General features: G+C 38.6%; 2 protein-coding genes across 7 annotated transcripts; both read left to right on the top strand.

The window, feature by feature from the left end:
* Positions 1–226: 226 nt before the first annotated feature.
* On the top strand, positions 227–5,860 carry LOC131313511 (probable galacturonosyltransferase 6). Of its 2 annotated transcripts, none has more exons than XM_058341849.1 (9): positions 227–525; positions 663–697; positions 1,024–1,065; positions 1,156–1,306; positions 1,399–1,457; positions 1,863–2,125; positions 2,923–3,280; positions 3,893–4,414; positions 5,236–5,860. In XM_058341849.1, exons 1-9 carry the CDS (start codon positions 414–416, stop codon positions 5,509–5,511), a joined length of 1,818 nt encoding a protein of 605 aa, XP_058197832.1. In that variant the 5' UTR covers positions 227–413; the 3' UTR covers positions 5,512–5,860. The 2 variants fall into 2 exon arrangements, with proteins under 2 accessions (XP_058197832.1, XP_058197831.1); XM_058341848.1 differs by having other exon boundaries at positions 1,860–2,125.
* Positions 5,861–7,423: 1,563 nt separating this feature from the next.
* On the top strand, positions 7,424–13,656 carry LOC131314405 (uncharacterized). Of its 5 annotated transcripts, none has more exons than XM_058343005.1 (8): positions 7,424–7,680; positions 7,790–7,885; positions 10,376–10,463; positions 11,278–11,362; positions 11,513–11,564; positions 11,677–11,865; positions 12,893–12,958; positions 13,120–13,429. In XM_058343005.1, the coding sequence occupies exons 1-7, from the start codon at positions 7,570–7,572 to the stop codon at positions 12,935–12,937; spliced, it is 666 nt and encodes a 221-aa protein (XP_058198988.1). In that variant the 5' UTR covers positions 7,424–7,569; the 3' UTR covers positions 12,938–12,958; positions 13,120–13,429. The 5 variants fall into 5 exon arrangements, 4 of the variants coding, with proteins under 4 accessions (XP_058198988.1, XP_058198987.1, XP_058198985.1 ...); XM_058343004.1 differs by having other exon boundaries at positions 12,893–12,986; XR_009196396.1 differs by having other exon boundaries at positions 7,442–7,680; positions 12,893–13,088; positions 13,360–13,656.
* The last annotated feature ends 5,783 nt before the right edge of the window (positions 13,657–19,439 follow it).

Genomic DNA, 19,439 nt, shown 5'->3' with positions numbered 1-19,439 from the left:
TTCTATCCCTCATGGAGGCAAAAAATCCTAGAAATACAATTTTCGGACAAAAATCCCGACCCAATTGTACTTTGGAGTCGATGTACTAGAGATCACATGCGTCGAACGTCTTTCAAATGCCAGTATTGCATCCGAAATTGTGTTTTAAAATTGCGTTTTTCCGTGCTCAAATCTCAAGTCTCCACGTAAACCTCCCAAGGTATATAATGCCCGAAACATAAAAACAAAACGAGACAGTCAATGTGATTACGTGATATAGAAAGCCGTTGCAGTCACGAACACGGTACCTTTCTCTCTCTAGAAAGCACGAAGAAGAGAAGAACCAGGAACACGAGAGAAACCCTAAACTGTTTTTGCGGAACCTATACAAAAGCAATGTTCGAAAACCCTAGTGTGGACACTTGCGGATTTTGATGAAGCAGAATCGCCGATGCACGAGGATATCCATCCTCTCTCTGCTCTCTGTTTCTGTTTTACTTCCGATTTTTCTACTCTCCAGTACGTTGAGAAATTTCAAATCCGAAGGTAACATAAGCCGACATATTTTAGTTCATCTCCGTGTATTAACGAAGTGATCATAAGCCGGAGTTTTAATTCTCGCTCTGCGTTCGCGCTCTCAATCCTCGCGTCTGATTGATTGAGTTTTTTTCTTCTTCTTGCAGCATCGGAGGAGTATATCGAAGATTTGTCGACTATCGTATGAATCTCAGTATTTGCTTTTGATTTCATTTGTTAGTACTTGTACTACTATTTGGTTGATTGCACAGAAGCAGAGGATAAATCAGACAGAAAACCGTTGTTTTTTTTTGGCAAAAAAATGTTTGATTGACCAAAGAGAGTAGCTTCGAGCCTTCAACTAAATCAAATAGATGTTTCTGTCACACTGCTGTACAGTTTTAGTTTCGTTTTTTTTTTTTTTTCTCTCTCTCTTAAATCTGCGCCATACATTTCTCTGCAACCAACAGGGATTTAGGGGTTTATCCAATAGAAATCTAATGACTTCTTTTTGCTTTTTGAGGACAGAAATATAGGACAGATGCTCTCACGCTTAGTTCAATTGAGGAGGTACTCTTTTGGTTTGATTTATATGATGAAGTTGTTCCTGTTTGTTTTGTTGCTTATTTTTAAGAAACGGAATTGGATCCTTTGGTGTAGAAAGACGGTGAAAGCGTGGAAGAGCCGCCACTAGTTGTGTATAAAGATGGTGTTTTAGGTTCTGAGGTTGCTGACATTTCTTCTAATGGGAGTAGTAGGTCTGACAGATCTGAAAATGCCAGAATCAGCACAGATATACCAAAGAGAAATGGTGATTTTATTGTTATATATTTCCCTTCATCGATCCTCATTTGTCTATCTATGATGGATGTTTATTGAAGTCCTCTTTGTCTTGAACCATAGGTGCTAATCAGGATGCAAAACAAGATTATCAACAGGTGCACCTGGAGAAACCATCATTGGTATGATATCCACATAGATGTGACATGATAATCTCAAAAGTCAATGCCTCTTAGGATGTAATCTAGAAGAACTTCCTTCCTAAATCAAGTTCTTGTAAGAAAATACCTTACGTTCAGATTTTGTATTTAGTGTGGGAAAGGGAATGAGAAGGTAATGAAAAATGACTCATTCGTTTGCCTTTTCTTTTCATAAAAAAGAGAGAATATCTTGACAAAATATGTTCTCATTTTCCTCTTATTTCCCAAGCCAATCAAACTAAATAAAAAAGTTTGATTCTATCTTCCATTCTTTCTCTTTCCTATTCCTTTCCCATACAAATCCGATATGCAAACAGTGTATGTGGAAATATGAAGTTCTTTTGCTTTGCGGTCTGCTGAGTAACATGATCTGGTTTTGTATAGCAGAAACAGTCGGAACAGGCAACAGTTCGAGGCAATCGAAATATACAGGCAAAGGTTCAAGGCAATCGAAATATACAGGCATTGACAAGGAGGGTATCGGATGAGAAGGTGAAAGAGATTAAAGATCAATTGATTAGGGCCAATGCATACTTGGAACTTGCTCCACCTGGTAGCAAATCCCAATTAGTAAGAGAGTTGAGACTACGAATTAGAATGTTGGAACGAGCTGTTGGTGAATCTAGCAAGGATTCTGATTTGTCTCCGGGGTAAACTTCTAATCTCTTCTTTTTACTTTTTGAAGCCATTCTTCATCATATGTTTGACAGAAATGAGAGTCATGATACTTAGTTGAAAGAATTATTGGCATATCATTTTCCAAGACCGAGGCCCTAGGATTAGTTTCAAATGGTTGGTCTGGATCTGTCCTGTTATATCATACTCCTTTTTCGACCACCATTACTGGTTGTTATCATCTTTACACAAAGGTATGATGCTCTATGGAATCAAACGCAAAACCAATAAGATAGTAGGAGTGCATTTTCCATCGACTTCCTACTGCTTAAATAGATTTGGAGAGCAATAAAAGTGGGTATAATTTACTTGAAAGAGATGCGAGGGATTGAATATTTAGGAAGGGAATAGACGAGATATAAATCGTTCTAATGCATATTGTTGAGTATCTGTATAAATCGTTCTAATGCATATTGTTGAGTATCTGTCGTACAAGATCCACAACTGGTGAAATAAGACCTGCTTTTCTTTATGTTTGTTGATGTGCACGTTTTCTTTCTTTAAACTTGGGTTTCGATCCTTTTCTTATGTTAGACTGTTCTTGTGTACCGAGTCTGGTTCTTGCTCCTCTGAAATGGGATTGGAGATCCGGCTACCTAGGCAATCAAGATAAAGGAAAGTCTCTTGAGTGCTAAATTCAATTATTCCGCAGCCAAGTCTGGTTAGTTGGTGCCACCAAATATGTGTAATCAAGTAACTGGATGGCATTCACATGGCTACTCTTTGACATAATTACCTACATCTCATCTAACAATCAGTAAAAACTTTTCAGGGCTTTGCATAGGATAAGAGCGATGGAGGCTACCTTGACAAAAGCCAGCCGTGTGTATGCAGACTGCCCTGCCATGGTCTCTAAACTCCGTGCTATGACTTACAATTTGGAGGAACAGGCTAGGGCACAGAAGAGTCAAGTTCAATTTCTTCTTCAGCTTGCTGGAAGGACAACCCCCAAAGGCCTTCACTGCCTGTCCATGCGGTTGACTGCTGAATACTTTGCCCTGCAGCCAGAGGAGTGGCAGTTCCCTAATCAGCAGAAATTGCATGATCCTGATCTCTATCACTTTGCTGTCTTCAGTGACAATGTTCTGGCCTGTGCTGTGGTTGTGAACTCTACCATTTCCACCTCTAAGGTAAGCTGCCTGAGGTTTATTTGGTGCCATATCACTTGAATAGCATATTTTTGGTCCAAAAAGTAATTAGTATTGTGTTATCTTTTTCAATTGTCATTTATTACAGTTTTGGCCAGCAGTTCACCTGCCGCACGGATATGACCATCTGCATGCTAGTTTTGACACTTAATCCACCTTTCTTGTATTGTGCAGGTGTGGAGTGTTTTTTTTTTTTGTTGTGCGACTCATCATAAAGCTCTCACTTTCTTTTTTGCGTAGTTAGTTATACGAATTGGATTCTTATGGATACATATTGTTTTGCTCATCACTTGATTAATTCTTTAGGATCAAGACTGTTCATGGCTTCCCTGTTATAGTAAACAGGACCGCACAACTGAAGCAAGTCTGATGACAACAAATTTCAGCGCTTGTAAAGTTTGTTAGTGAAAAGGATAGGCTGTTAAAGAAGCGTGTCCGGCACCCAATTTTTTTGTGCCAACTCCATTGATTAATAGCATGATGATTCAGTTGTGTGATTGATGTATGAATATGGAAACGTCTTGTTTATGTTTATGAGGCATTGAACTGAAATATCTTGAACTGAAGTAGAACCGAATTATTATTGCTTTGCAGGAACCAGAGAAGCTAGTCTTTCACGTAGTGACAGATTCTCTAAACCTCCCAGCAATGTCTATGTGGTTCTTATTAAATCCTCCGGGCAAATCTGCAATGCAGATCCAGAGTGTAAACTCTTTTGAATGGTTGTCCACCAAGTACAATGCAACACTGCAGAAGGAAAACTCCCCTGACCTAAGATATACCTCTGCACTGAACCACCTTAGATTCTATCTGCCAGATGTGTTCCCTATGCTGAATAAGATAGTGCTTCTTGACCATGACGTGGTTGTGCAAAGGGATCTGACAGGACTTTGGAACATCAGTATGGAGGGCAAAGTAAATGGAGCGGTGGAGACTTGTCAGGAAGGTGAAGCCTCATTTCGCCGGATGGATATGTTTGTCAACTTTTCAGACCCAAGCATTGAAAAGAGGTTTGATCGCGAGGCATGCACATGGGCTTTTGGGATGAATGTGTTTGATCTTCGAGAGTGGTGGAGACATAATCTAACTGGGGTCTACCACAACTATCTGCAACTCGTATGGTTCAAACCCTTTCTCTGCAAGTTCATTTTTTTCTAATGGATTCAAGCTATTTATTTTGTTGACCCTGTTAAAGCTTGTCCCACATGGGTTAATTATAACCTTCAAAACTGGTATATGAGCCTGGGTGGCCTCTCCACTCATTACCGATTGGTTTTGAGTTGGATGGAGCTAACTTTCTGAGGCTTTTGGACAAGACTCTCTTGATTGTTTTGCTCCGTTATTTGTGCCTTAATTGTAGACCTGTCAGGTGATTCGTTTTAGTCTCTGAGAAGAATGATGTTGCAATGATACGAGTAATATCACTTTAATTGCATCATGTTGGAGTTATAGACATTATCTTTCAGTGTTCCCAGATCTGGTTTTATTTGACTGTCATCGGTTTGTGGGTGAAGACCTGTCTTAGGTTAATTTCAAGAATGACACTCCCTCCCTTTCCCCGGTTAAAATATGATTGGCCAAACGGTGGCGTGCAATATTGGAATTTACCTCTAGTACTAAGGGAGTAAGCTCCGCTCCACAAGCACAATGTCAATTGCTGGGAACTTGCAAGGTGACATAACTACTGAGATTGGAAACCTTATCGGATGCTATCTCGTTTATGTGTTGCAATGGTTTCGAGTCTAGCTGATGTGCATTTTTGTTTTCTGTGTTTGTTCTAGCCCATCAATCAGGCATTGGAAGGGTTCATGAGAGTGGTTTACCATTAATTGCTTATGTACCTCTCTTTTCTGGTGGTATTGTTAGGCCTATGCACACGTTTGGTTTTTCTGTGAATACAACTGCTATGCTTATTCTTATAATTGGGAATCATGCAGGGAGATGAAAGGCCATTGTGGAAGGCGGGTAGCCTGCCCTTAGGTTGGGTCACCTTCTACAACCATACCATGGCCTTGGACAGGACATGGCACATCCTTGGCCTAGGTCACGACTCTGGCGTCAGGAGGGTAGACATCGAGCAGGCTGCAGTCATACACTTCAACGGAATCATGAAGCCGTGGTTGGATACCGGGCCTGATAAGTACAAGGAATACTGGAGGAGGCATGTTAACTATGGACATCCGTACCTCCAACAATGCAACATTCAGAGATGATTGAATCCTGAACCATTGCAATTGGAGCCCTGAAATTTGATTCAAATTCACCGCACAGATTCGACGTTTCGTGTGAGAGGGGACACTGCGCATTTTTACTTGATTTTTCTCTCATTCTTCCCATATTTTTCCGTTTCGTAAATTTTGACAGGGAATTTTTTCGGCCAAAATCATGTAGGAGCTGAGTTAGTGGTTAGGAATAATGGGGTGGTGGAATAAGGCAAGTCCTTATGTGGGTTAGTCGCAATCCTGGTGCTTGTGTGTACATAATCCATTCTAGAAATCAATAGTAGGAATTAAGAAGGGATTCTTGATTTTCAAATTAATGATATGGGGACTGTTTACGACAGCTTTTTCTTATATTTTACATTGTTGATTCTGCTCCAGATTCAAGATTTTAGAGAAGCTATGAAGTGTGTTTGTTGCAGCTTTGAATTATGGATTAAATGTTAGTGTTACAATAAAAGCTGCAAAATAAATTGGTTTGCTACAAATTAGTCTATTCTGGTTGGTAGAATATTTGAAGAATTGAGGTATTTTTAAGAGGAAAAAACCTTAATGCTTTTCTCGTCACATTTATGCAAAATACGGAGTCTACAAAAAGCAAGTTTAACCAACTGATGCTAACTCAGTTGGCCATGACTCTTGCATCTCATTAGGAGGTTAGGAGTACGAGTCTTCCCACCTATGTGTGGGTGTATTTGTTGAGGTTATTTCTCCTCTTAACGGGGCTTGTAATTGGGTTGGGTTTATAGTGATTGTGGTCCTTTTGATGGGCTTATTTATCCTGTTAGTTTAGTTGTTAGGCTTGATTATCTCGTGGACTCTCATAATAGATATAGTGTCCCGTGATTTGTACTTTATACCTTATAGATGATGTAATGATCTCTACTACCGATTTGCGAGAAAGAAAGCAAGTTTATTCGCAATAATGTATGCTGAATTTTTTAAAATTGCAATTTCCTTTTTATCGTTGTCTAGTTTCAAATGCATCAACCAGATTAGTTTTCGGGTAAAACAAAAGCAGATTTTTTTTAAAATAAAATTAGAAACTGATTATGTAAATAATCCAAATATGAAACACGTTTTTATCTTTATTTTTTTTTTCAAATCAAAAAAGAAAATGATGCAAAAATATATATCTAGCAAACACGGTGTAGTCAACTCAAAATTTATTATCCGTATTTTCTATGCTTCGTTTTCAATTGTATCCCTATGATAATAGAGAAGTGCTAGCCGTACCGACCAATTTCAAACCGAAATCGTACCGACGGTCTCTCCGGGCTGTCTCCGGCCACCGGACGGCCGATCCGAGCCGTTCAAAAATTCTAAAAAAAAAAACCGAGGGGCCTTACGCGAGAATAAACGGCATCCGATATGTGTAGGGTGGTTAGATCGAGTACCCTAGTTTTCGCGTATACATATATACACGAGTATATACGAAAAATAGGGTACTCGATCTAACCACTCTACATACATCGGATGCCGTTTATTCCCGCGTAAGGCCACTCGGTTTTTTTTTTTAGAATTTTTGAACGGCTCGGATCGGCCGTCCGGTGGCCGGAGACAGCCCGAAGCGGCCGTCGGTACGGTTTCGGTTTGAAATTGGTCGGTACGGCTAGGATTTCTGATGATAATAATGTTAACGACCCTCAAATAAGTTCTTTAATTGATTTTGGCTTCAACAATTTGGATAATTTTAGTGGGACCAAGGACCTCCAAGTAATTTTCATAAAATTAATTATCAAGGAAATTATTCTCAATATTAAAATTCTCCAAGAAAGACATCTTGGGCCACTTGGGGAATTTTAAAAAGTTGTTTAGGAACATTGTTTGGGAAAATCACGGCTCAAGACATATTTTTAATAATTAATAATACTAGCTAAAGACATACTAAACATTTATTAATAACAAGAAAGGAAAAAAGCATAAACCTTCCCCCCCCTCTCTCTCTCTCTCCCCGATTTCGGCTCCGCCTCCGCCTGCTTCACCAGCACCTCCGTGGACTCCGACGACAGTTTCCATTCCTAAACCATCTTCTCACTAATCAAAGCTCAAATGTTCTGTTTAAGTTTAATCGAGCACACGCTGCGTTTGCCGCCTCACCTCCTCGACCTTCCTCTCCACGTCGCAATCAGGGGAGAACTTGAAGCTCTCTTCTTAGACAAGGTCCAATTCTTCTCACCACAGTTTTCTATTCGTTACCTTTGAAATCCATTCTTCTCTCATCCTTGTGTTTTTTTGACGTGTTTTTGATTTTTTTGCTGTTCAAACGAAGGTTATTGCGAACTTGGGGCTTTGCGTCTCAGTCTACGATATTCAGGAAATTGGCAAGGGCTTTATTTTTCCCGGAGACGGTGCTTCGACCTATACGGTGCGTATGGCCTGTATTGTGAAACTCATTGTAATGTTTTTCCGTTCAATTCTTTCTTTAGCATGCCTTTTTGAATTACTGTATTCTAGATATTTCCTTGTAGTTGTACTTATGGGAGGCCGTTAGATTACTTATTTCTTGTGGTTTAGTGCCATGTGTAAACTCCATTGATTCTGGTTGAACTCAGAGAGAGCTCCATGTCAGCCTCGTTAGCTGAAATTCCTTGTGCGGAACACCATACTATTGCCTGTAATAGCACTTCAGCGAGTCGCGTTTTGTTTGTGTGGAGATGATTGTAAGAGGATTTCAGAAGTTCGAACTACGTTAATATTTGTTGCAGATTGAAAATGAGTAATTGATACATTTGCACAGGAAATGAGAAGGTCCTTGTTAGTGGGGAACAAATGTGTACATACGGTAAGTTAGCAGTGAGGTTGTCGTGTGGTGAGATCTAGGAAAACTATTTTGTAGTTGTTATTTCTGCTATTTCTTAGACTAGTCTAAGGTGGACCTAATTTCTTGAACAACTGGTCTCGTCGCCATTACGGAGGGCCTCCAAGGAATTTTAACGTTTCAAAGTTTAACAGGTTTGAACCTAAGACTGACGCATATGCTCACCCTTAGTAGCAGGAGCAGAAGTGGGAGCGGGTGCGGGCTAGTGGAGGCACCTAGAATCTCCTAAGGTGGGGAGCGCCCAAGGAGCGTATATAGATTATATAAAAATATGTATATAAAATATCTTTAAATACTTAACTATTAAAGAAAAAGTGATACTTACTGAAATCTGATCTTAAAGTGTAATTATAGGAAGTTATATATTCTCAATTTGCAAAGCTTCTTGACTAATGTGATTTTCATATTCTTATTTCCACAATAGCATAATTCCCTTAAAAGTAAGAAAATAACTGCCTTATCGGCCCGATAAGCTCCCATTTTAGTTAGGAGCGAGCTCCCATCTTGAGGGGAGCGAGCTCGCTCCCAAGATGGGAGCGCTGATTCGAGCTCCCGTCTAGGGAGCGCACCCATTTTAGAAGGATCCTTCTACTAAGTGATCACCTGGTCCACTTTTGCCAGATGACGTCTCTCTACTCAACTGACGAAGCCTTAATGTGCAAGTTGTTCCAATCAAGTCTGGGGGAGCTCGGCCTCTTGTGGTTTGATAAACGACCGGTGTTGGCCTACTCCTTTTACCTAGGGAAGGCCAAGTCTGAGTTCCTTCTACTGGGATACTTTCTATGAGATTGTGGGCTGCTCCTAGTACCAAACTACCAATAGATTGTTGTTGCTTGCCAAGTGTTCAAGGATTTCGTTCTCAACGAGCGGAAAGACACGGATGAGCTTATCTCCGTATTGAGTCTATTGACCAGCACTATAAACTAGCTGAGGCCATAACCGAATGAGCCAAGGCCGTGCAGAGCTTCATCAACATGGGTACCAGTGCAAACGGGTTTGGTAAAGGAGGATCTGGTCGAAAAGAAGTTAACAATGTCCATAAAGGTAAGTTCAAAAAAGAAAAGCACCAGCAGGGCGATAGTAAGGGCCCTCGGCCCCACGAATACAAATGTGTCACGATGGTCTTCAAAGAACCTCTCCATAGATTCTTAAGAAGATTGAGTTTTAGCATTTCTTCAGTATGGAGTTTAAATTCACTACAATAATTGAAATGTATTGCAAGAAAGTTGTCTATTTGTAAACTTTATGTATAAAGAAGAAATATGATGCTTTAAATTCAATTATTTTAGTGAATTTAATTTCAATTATCCGATAATTGATGTTTTTGGTTCGTGACGAGCCAAAAACAGAAGAACAAAATTGATTCATTGCTTTCCCTAAGGAAAGATCGAGTCCCTTCAACAATATGCGAATTGGTACTGGAAATGCTACAATACACCCTCCTTATTTGGGTGTGTATCATATACACCCCCAAAATGTTATGATTTATAGAGAAAATGTTATGAATGGTATTGCTAAAAAGTTACGATTTTAGTATAAAAGTTACGAATGCACCAAATGTTAAGAATCATAATGAAAATGTTACGAATTGTATTGTTGAAAAGTTATGAGTTCTAGAACAAAAGCTACGAAACACACTAAAATGTTATGAATGAACCATACAATAGGTGCATATGGTACGCACTTTTAAGGGATGTGTATTGTAGACTTTCCCTTTTACTTTCAATGAGATTGAGGGCTGCTCCAGTAAACACTATAGTCGTGTAGCATTATCATAATATGACATTTCCTTGAACATCGGGAATTATTCTACTTTCATTATGGTAAATGTCTTTTTACTTCTCATCAAGTATGGTTATGGTGATGTCATTGTTTCCTTCTTCTCATCAAGTATGGTGTTGGTGATGTCTCCATATGAATGTCCTTGTGCTTTCACAAAATCTGTGTAAAATTCAGTTAATGAGGTTTTCCTTTGGGTGTCACAACACCCCTTCATGCATGTTTACTTAACAAGGGACGTAATGGTGTTCTTGGCAGGTGCTTTTCCGGCTGATAATGTTTCGTCCGTTTGTGGGAGAGGTTATAGCTGCAAAACTCAAAGAATCTGATGCTAACGGTTTACGTTGTATGACTCGTATACTTCTTGTCCATTTTAATCACGTTACATTTGCTTTATGATATGTTACTCTTTGTTTTCCTCGAATTAGTGTCTTTTCTTTCTGCTAAAGTCCTTGCAACAAATTTTGTCTAAGCATGTCATTGTTCGACTTGCCAAGTTGCTGCACGATGCATATTTTCCTTCCCTTTTTGTCGCAGTTTGCTATTATTTTTTTTGGCATGAAGGCTTTTGAATGAGGCAATTAGACGAACTTCCTACCTTCACCTGCTGTCAGGAAGATTCCATCTTTGACCACGAAACCCTTCACGATATTTATTGTACCCTCAAATTGATTGCAGTAACAGTACAAGAGTAAACAGATATGCACATTTATTTTTCCTATGCTTGGAACTTGGAAGGATGTTCCAAGAGTGTCCAATATAATGTCTTGATCATGAATGAAATGAGTAGAGAGTTGAGTTGAATTGAATTAGCCTTTGGCTTGTGAGAAGATTAGTTCTTCTTGTTTACTCTATCCTTCAGTGGATCCGATAGGTGGTGATTTTGTTTAGCCCTGTATCCCTTGTTAGACACCTCGGGTGGTGATTATATGTATCCCCTGGCGTCCTATCTCGGGTGGTGAGCTTTACCCCGTTATCTTTTATTTTTTTCTTCCTTCCCATTTTCCAAATCGGGTATCACTTATGTTACTGTTGATCCCACTATCTTGCGGCCCTAATTCGCATATGAAATCTTGTCCATCTGGTAGTTCTAATTTGGAAGAATGTTAAATTAAGTTTGAATAGTGCCCTTACATTGGACTTGAATTTGTTATTGTCAGTATCGCTTGGATTTTTTGAGGATATCTACGTGCCTGTCCATCTAATGCCAAATCCATCCCATCTTAAGGCTGACCCGGTAAATAGGTAAGAGTTGTGTTTGAACTGATTATTCATTTCCAATACTTACTGTAGAGTATGCTCCCGATCAAGTCTTTTATCAATAATTCGTTTAGCACATTCATGACCTCAATTAATGTTCATGATTTTGTGTCTTGCTCTCCAAAAAAAAATCAGCTGGGTATGGGAGTATGAAGGACAGAGTTTTCCTATAGATGGAACCGATGAGGTTGGTATTGTTCTTTGAAGCTTTTCAGTTCTTAATTTATTTTTTTTCAGTTCTTTAAGATAATGACTCTTTATTAATTAACTGAATCTTTAGTTCCTGTGTTCAACTGCAGATTCGGTTCCAAGTTCAAAGTATAAAATATCCTTCAATACCAGTTGAGGAAGAAAAACCAGCAAGTCCATCATCAGTTGAGCAAGGAAAACAACCAAATCCTTCTTCAGTTGAGAAAGCAAAACCACCAAATCGGTTACCAGTTGAGCAAGAAAAACAATCCAAGCCATTTGCTCCTATGGTGATTACAGTAAGTCCACCTTTTAACTTAACTTCCCTGATTTTTCTGCCCCCTCTCGCTGTGGCATCCGATACCTTCTTTTGAACGTGTGATGTTAAGGATTGAGAGGTGAGAGAGACCAAAAAGACTTGTTTCTCCATCGCAAAGAACAACATTAGTATTTACCCCCCAAAAAGAAAGAAAAAGAAAGAACAACATTAGAGCTTTAAGTTGCAACTGTGCACAACCTCTGTACATGGTTGATAAACCTATTTTTATTGGTATTTTCTTATTGAAATATATGGGGATACTTGATGACTGAATTTTGTGTGTTAGGGCATCTCCAACCCATCCTCCATTTCTCCATTTTGCTGTAGTATGGATCATTCTCCTCCTACCCATCCTAAAAAACTTTTCTCCATGGTAGGGGATGGGTGTTGGTCCTCCAAGTACAGAGGATGGAAAGAAAAATTGAGGATCATCCTGCAAATATGGAGAATTGAACTTTATTCATTAAATGGATAAAACTTTTAATTTCTATGTTCATTTTTCATAAGTTAGTACTATTAGGATGATATTCATAATACCTTTAAAAAGAGATCAATATTCTGTTGGAGCTAATTCATAGGCGAACGCTTTTTTAATATGTTTTGATAAAAATGTAGTGAACCAGATTTTGGAGGAAATGAGAGAATTGTTGGAGTTTTAGATAGAAAATAGAGAAGGATTTTGAAGAAATGGAGTAATGGGGTTGGAGTTGACACGGATAGTGTAACACTCAATAACCACGCTTTGAAGAAAAAAAGCCTTTTTTTCATCCTCTAAAATAGAGTTTTAGAGGGTGTTGATTCGGAGCTAAGCCTGTTACTAGAAATATATGGAAACGGATCCAAAGCTCTCCTCTAACTTACAGCAGTAAACATTTTACTGGCGCCTTATACATTGAAAATGATAAGACTGCTCTTGTTTTCCAAAACTCTATCAGAAGCATTGCTGCTTTTGGAAATTGCAGTTTCTATTAATAATGAGGTTACCACGATATCTGTATATTTTTCAGGGTTCACTTGATGCTGATGGTTTAGGCCCCATTTCATGGTGGTAGCCTGTTCGTTCGGATTTTTTGGTAATGTTCGAGTTCCCTAAAACAAGCTGTAAGAGTGACGGCTTCTGAGTAATAGCTCTACTCTCATGTTCCAAAACTCTATCAGAAGCATTGCTGCTTTTAGAAAATTGCAGTTTCTGTTAACAGTGAGGTAACCGCTATACTATCTATATATATTGCAGGGTTCGCTTGATGTTACTGGTGAAGACGACCCTAAAGGTTTAGGCCCCATTTCATGGTGGTAGCCTGTTCGTTCAAATTTTTTGGTGTGTTCGAGTTCCCTAAAACAAGCCGTAAGAGTGACGGCTTCCGAGATTTGGAATTACTTTTCACTTGGCCATGAGGAAACTGACACAATAGGCTTGTAGCTTTGCGATCTAAGATGTATCTATTTGATTTTGTGCTCTGCTATAAATTTACAGTTTATAGGAAGAAATATTCGGGATGCATTACAATTCGAGAGAAAGGTAGAACAAATTATCTTTTCACATACTACAAAGCAACCAACAGTACAACTTGATAAGAAGAGTTAGTCTGGTGGATTGGGTGCTCTCTTGCCGCGTGAGATTATCCGTCAGTGAGATTCATCTTCTCCTTCCGATGTTTCTCTTGTTCCGTTGGTTCAAAACGGATTACGTATCAGTGGACTTGTGATTGATCAGTTAGCAGCAGTTGCATAATTTGAAATTTTGAAGATATACAATATATTTTTCATGAAATTGGCTTATTATGCTATATCTTTACTATTTATTTATTATGTTAATGTATGTGCATGTAGATAAACATATCTATGTATGCATAGATGATGCATAGACATAGAATGGTCCCACGCCAGCAATGTGTAGTTTTGAATCCGTGGACGCTGCCAAGCGATCCCTGCTAAGCACCCTGCCGAGCAGGTCCAGGGCACACCCAGACTGTCCAAAAGCGTTTTTAATGGTCTTGATTAAAAAATGAATTCTTCCAAAGAAGACTATTAATTGCCGAGATAGACGGTTCGGATGCGCTCGTGGACCGTGTGGCAGCATCCTCGGGTCCGTGTAGTTTTTAGAGGGCAGGGAAACAAGAAGGGATGCGAGGTAGGGCCTGCATACAGTTTACAACCGTCCTGGTCCAGGTCCCTAGTGCAACCCAAAAGTACCAAGTGGCCTAGTGCCAGACCTCATTTCACGTGTGGCTTCAGGGTCCACAACAGCTAAAATCATCGCACTCGTGCACCCATCCAAATAAAGATGCTGCCATTCTCTCACCCTTATTAGGCTTTCTACAATTAATGTCGAAAGACAATGCTGCCAAGTAGCAGTAGCCAACTTATTGTGTTTTAGGTAAGTAGAAAAACAAAAACAAAAAAAAACTTATTGTGTTTTGCCACAAAGTAAATACTGTAGTATTAGGTAAAAAATCGATCTTTTTGATCACCACATGACAATATTGTTTATGGTTGTCCGGCCGGCCCGAGTTTAAGATCATGAGTTGAAAATAACTTGAAATGGGGGGTCCGGAAGTCTTAGAGGCACTTCTCTTGATGCCTTTATGAATGACAAAAAAGTTACTTCTCCCCATCAACATTTTTATACTCAGGTTGGGTGACATTTTCATTCGTCACACGAAAATCTATAAGGTTGATAACGCATACAGAGTACGGAAGTCGGTTGCTTTAAATCATTCTCACCCGACCTGAGACTCTGGTATGATTTGTTTCCTTTAAACATTGCGGGCTCTAAAGAAGGCCTGAATAAGGATGGGTACATTCCATAGCCATCGTAGGAAATCTCACACTACAATAGTCAGAGTACTACATGAACATTATGGTGTAAATTTTCTGTATATGATGAGTAATCGAATTTTCCTCTAATGCAAATACACATAGCTACAACTTGAAGATAAGGTTTCATTCAATTTCGACAAAACAAGAAGAGGTGGACAGTGGACACCTTTTCTGTGTGGTCCTTGGAAAATTTAAATGCAAGAAAAGGGTGCCTACTGCCTAATCCAAGTGGAACTCGGATTTGGCAATCCTGTAGTGCACAGTCTCACTACAAGATCCAACCGTCCATTTTAGCACGGACGACTCGGATTTGATTCAAACTCCTATTGATCTGGACCGTCCAGTGCTCGGATTAAAATCCGAGCCGTTCATTGCTGAAATTGGACCCACTCCTTTTGTCCAGTGGTAGGACTCGCTCCCAATGTTTAAGGGCTCCCTCCGACAGGTATGAGTTGTTCTTTGATGTAACATTGCTACTCTTTTGGCCTTTCCCATGGGGGATGAGTTGTGTGTTTTGGTGTGATGTTAGTATATGTGGGTAAGTTTTGGGATGTCACACTCACACCTAACCTAAATGTTGGGTCTACGTACACATCTGGATAGGCATGGCCAATTTAAAACTACCCATCCTGCCAAAATGTGTTGTTTGGCAAACTCGGCCAATGACCCGGAATACTACGTGGCATGGTCAATTTTTCACGAGGTATTTTCTGTAAATAAAATATCATCATCACACAATACGGATCACTCATTGTTTCCCAACCACCCTCTAAGAAAGTGTAATAATATCTTCACCGACTCACCGCATGCTTTATTGCCAAATAAAATGTTGGGAGTACCACATTGACAACGTCACGTAGTATTCCAGGAACGTTGAATAATCTACTCGGCAAACTCATAGACTGGTGCCACCTACCGATGCGTGAATTGGGTGGCCACTGATTAGTTTTCCTGCCAGGTCTGTTTGACACCAAGTCAGGGGGAAACTTCCTCACAATGGTTGAGCTAGCGGAGCTAACCCTAAACCAGACACTGAAGGAATCGAGTACACCGACTTAAACTGAAAAAAAACTGTATTATCATGACAGATGTGAACTGCGTGAAGAAATTATTGGTCCAATATTATGCGCGCTCTCCTAATTTCGTTCCTCTCTTTTCGAAACCTCACTCTACTCCTTGTCGATCCATACACATTGTCGTGAAATGTAAGAAAGTGTCGATTGTATGTATAGTATAACTTTGAAAATAAAAGTTGAGGTCACGACGTCCTTTCCAAAAAGAAAGACGGAGCATCATGATCTCACCGTAGTTTGGTGGCGAACCAAATCAAAGTAAGCGTAGCTAGTAGCCTAGTACTACATTTTTAGTAGTATTATATATATACTTGTATATCGTCTACTATTTTTGCAGTGAAATAATCTGGTAGCATTTGAAAGTCCATTATTGAAATAATAATAATATTACAATTTTAGTAGCACATGTCGTTAGAGCAGGTCGTCGCCTATATGTAGAAATTAGAAAAGTGTATTTTTGTTATATACCAGTAAAGTATATCACCAAATTAATTATAATGCATCATCATTAGAGATGCTTTATTCTGTTTAACCGACCGAAAGCATGATTAGGCCTAATAATTAAATTCATAAAACGATCCAGCTAGGGTCAAAACCTTAGTTTCAACCTGCCCTAACTCCTAAGTTAATCGGATCAAGAAAAATATAATAATAATAAATGCCATAATTAAAGAATTTTAAGTAAATTAAGGTGGTGGCTTATTTTTTCTTATAACTCAGGTGTTCAAACTTCTTATGAGCGAACCCTAACTAATTCCTGGAAAAGCCAACTCCATCGTCAACTAACAAGGGACCGAACGATGGCAATATAAGCCATATATAGGTTCTATCAACACTTGTGGGTCAATTCATCTAGGATTTTATCTCGATTTAATGCAATTTCGTTGCATGCAGGACAACGAGAGAAGATTGAATTCTTTCCACCGGCAGTGGTAAATTCCACTTTTCCACCACCACCTTTTTCAGTTCTACCGTGTGTTTATTGTTGATCTGAACCGTTCATCTTGTAGACCCCACATAGTAGTGTATCCATGCAAAAAATAAATTTGATCAAACATCGATAGGAGTATCAAAAATTAAATTTTGCTTTGTAAAATGAATAGTTTATCTTTATCATTATTGACAGAAATTAGATCGTCCATTTTATAAACCAAAATTCTAATTTTGATATATCTATTGATATTCGATCAAGCTGACTTTTTGCATGGCAATACTGTATTATAGGTCTTAAAATATGAACGGTTCAGATCACAACAATAGACACTCGGTGAGGCCCAAAATAAGCGGTGGTGGAAAAATGAAATTTTACACCGGCGGTGGATAGAATTTATTCTCCAACGAGAGATTGGTGACTCAGAATTAATTAAGATGTGCGTAGGTTGGCTGCACATTGATTGATATGTTCCCAAAATTGGTTTTTCAAAACTCCAAATGAAGAGAGTCCTATAGACTTGAATTGTATATTTATTTGAAGAAAAATTTAAGTGATCAGAGAGTCTGACCATTCATTTTTTGCGTGACAAATATGGCTTATTCAGGTGAATGCCGGCCTCCGATCAATCTAATCTTTTACATGTGCCAAACTCGTTGAGGCCAATTAAATGAATCTTTCGAATCATCTAATGAGATCGTGATACAAAATATAATTTGCATCATAAGGACCACGTGAAAAATCAACCCACGGAATGGACACAAATTGTGACGGAATGAGTATAACCCGATCAATATTGACTTGGGTACCATTTCATTTTTTAAAATATATATAATTTTTTTGAAAAAAGGTCCCACTTCAGACTCAAACACCCAGATAGGCATTGCCACCCACATCAACGACAACATGTTGGACCCCACTCCATATGCGCTCATTCCTCCCCCCATGATCCAACGCTCCTAAATTCTCTCCTACGACCCTCTCAAAACTCATCTCCGCCGTCCAATCTCGGGCCCCACGCCCACTAATGCTGTAGTACGTTTGGTGGATGCTTTCCTTTTCCTGTCCCCTGAACCCGTCACAGCCGACCCAAACTTGCCTGTCATGTGACCGACAGACACAGAGTAATCACTCCGCAGCTGCGGTTGCCCCGTTTCACGGAAACTTCTCTCCCACGCGCCTTTCGAAAAGTTCACTCCCCCAGCACGATAAGAGCATCTCTAACTCATCTTTAAATGTCCAAATTAGAGAATAGATGTGATATATTGGATGGAAATTTTGTAATTTATTCCTATTTTTTATACTTTATGAGAGAATATAAGGTCCCGTTTCAGAAACCTTCTTAAAAAATAAGCAGTTTATTTCATATTTTTAAACTCAAAAATAAAGTAAATGAAAAATAATTTTTCAATTTTTTTTGCATTGTATAAAAGATCTCATCGAGATCTTCCAAACAAGATCCATATTGCATATTTTTAGATTTCAATAAACCCATAATTTTTGAGCTTATAATTGTCTTATTAAAAAATAAGGACTTATTTTTTGTTCTGGAATGTAGCCTAAGGGTCCAGGGGAGGCATATCGTACTTTTTAGAAATTTTATCTCCAAAATGGTTTGGAGACCTAAATATCTAAAAAGTAGGATGAGTCCTTCCTACATTCTCATATAAAATGCAAAAAATGAGAATAAATTACAAATTCTCCCTCTAATATGTCATATCAATTTATCATTTTGAACTTTTAGAGATGGGTTAGAGATGCAGGAGCACACATGCTAGCGTCAAATGCGCTTTTCAAAAATCTCCCAAATGATTAAAATTCATGAGCAAGAAGTAACTGCTTTGTTTGATTTGGGTTTTGAGAGAGGTTTTTGGGGGAATTTGAGGATCCTGCAATGAGCAAAGTTGTTATAGAGTGTAGTGAGCCATCGCAGCGCTCCGAAACTGTTTTCAATGGTTTGGATTCAAAATAAATTCTTTCATGAAAGAGAACTCTCTCCCGAGGAAATTTTTTATTTTAAATCCAAACCATTATTGCTAAGATGATTCACTGCACCCTTAGTTTGCTCACTACAGGTCTCTAGATCCTTTTTTTAGACAATGAATGGAGATAGATAGAGGGATGAGAATAATGCTCCGTTCCAGAAATCTTCTTAAAAAATAAGCAATTTATTTCACATTTTCAAACTCAAAAATAAAGTAAATGAAAAATAATTTTTTAATTTTTTTGCATCGTATAAAAGATTTCATCAAGATCTTTCAAAACAGATCCATATTGCATATTTTTAGATTTCAATAAGCCCATAATATTTGAACTTAAAATTATTTTCTTAAAAAATAAGGGTTTTTTTTTTGTGGTTCCGGAACGGAGCCTAATAATTGAAGAGAGAACTTATTTGGGACAATGTGTAGAGTGAAATAGTTGGGCCTTGTGACTCAAACCAAACACAATGTTTGTGCGAAAATCGAAAGCGAAAACCAACGTTATTTTGAATGATTGTGTGACTAAGATGAGAAAGTCTATTGACACCGTATTTTTTACATCATAGACACAAAATGAGCAAGTCAAGTGACACCACACTTGTATTTATGGAGTAAAAATATGGTATCAAAATACGGTATCAGTAACATTGCTCCACTAAGGCTCCGTTCCAGAACACCTTTTTAAAAAATAAGTACTTATTTCATATTTTTAAACTCAAAAATAATGTAAATGAAAAATAATTTTTTA

The sequence above is a fragment of the Rhododendron vialii genome, chromosome 13a (genome assembly GCF_030253575.1).
Source record: "Rhododendron vialii isolate Sample 1 chromosome 13a, ASM3025357v1".
In the NCBI taxonomy this organism is placed as follows: domain Eukaryota; kingdom Viridiplantae; phylum Streptophyta; class Magnoliopsida; order Ericales; family Ericaceae; genus Rhododendron; species Rhododendron vialii.
The sequence above is the reverse complement of the archived record's forward strand: the minus strand, read 5'-3'. Positions and strand labels throughout refer to the sequence as shown.

Coding starts and splice junctions, on each gene's coding strand:
- LOC131313511 (XM_058341848.1), top strand. CDS start 414: ATGAAGCAGAATCGCCGATGCACGAGGATATCCATCCTCTCTCTGCTC. Junction 1,066..1,155: donor CGCTTAGTTCAATTGAGGAG/GTACTCTTTTGG, acceptor CCTTTGGTGTAG/AAAGACGGTGAAAGCGTGGA. Junction 4,415..5,235: donor ACCACAACTATCTGCAACTC/GTATGGTTCAAA, acceptor GGAATCATGCAG/GGAGATGAAAGGCCATTGTG.
- LOC131314405 (XM_058343002.1), top strand. CDS start 7,570: ATGTTCTGTTTAAGTTTAATCGAGCACACGCTGCGTTTGCCGCCTCAC. Junction 11,363..11,512: donor AAGGCTGACCCGGTAAATAG/GTAAGAGTTGTG, acceptor AAAAAAAATCAG/CTGGGTATGGGAGTATGAAG. Junction 11,565..11,676: donor CTATAGATGGAACCGATGAG/GTTGGTATTGTT, acceptor GTTCAACTGCAG/ATTCGGTTCCAAGTTCAAAG.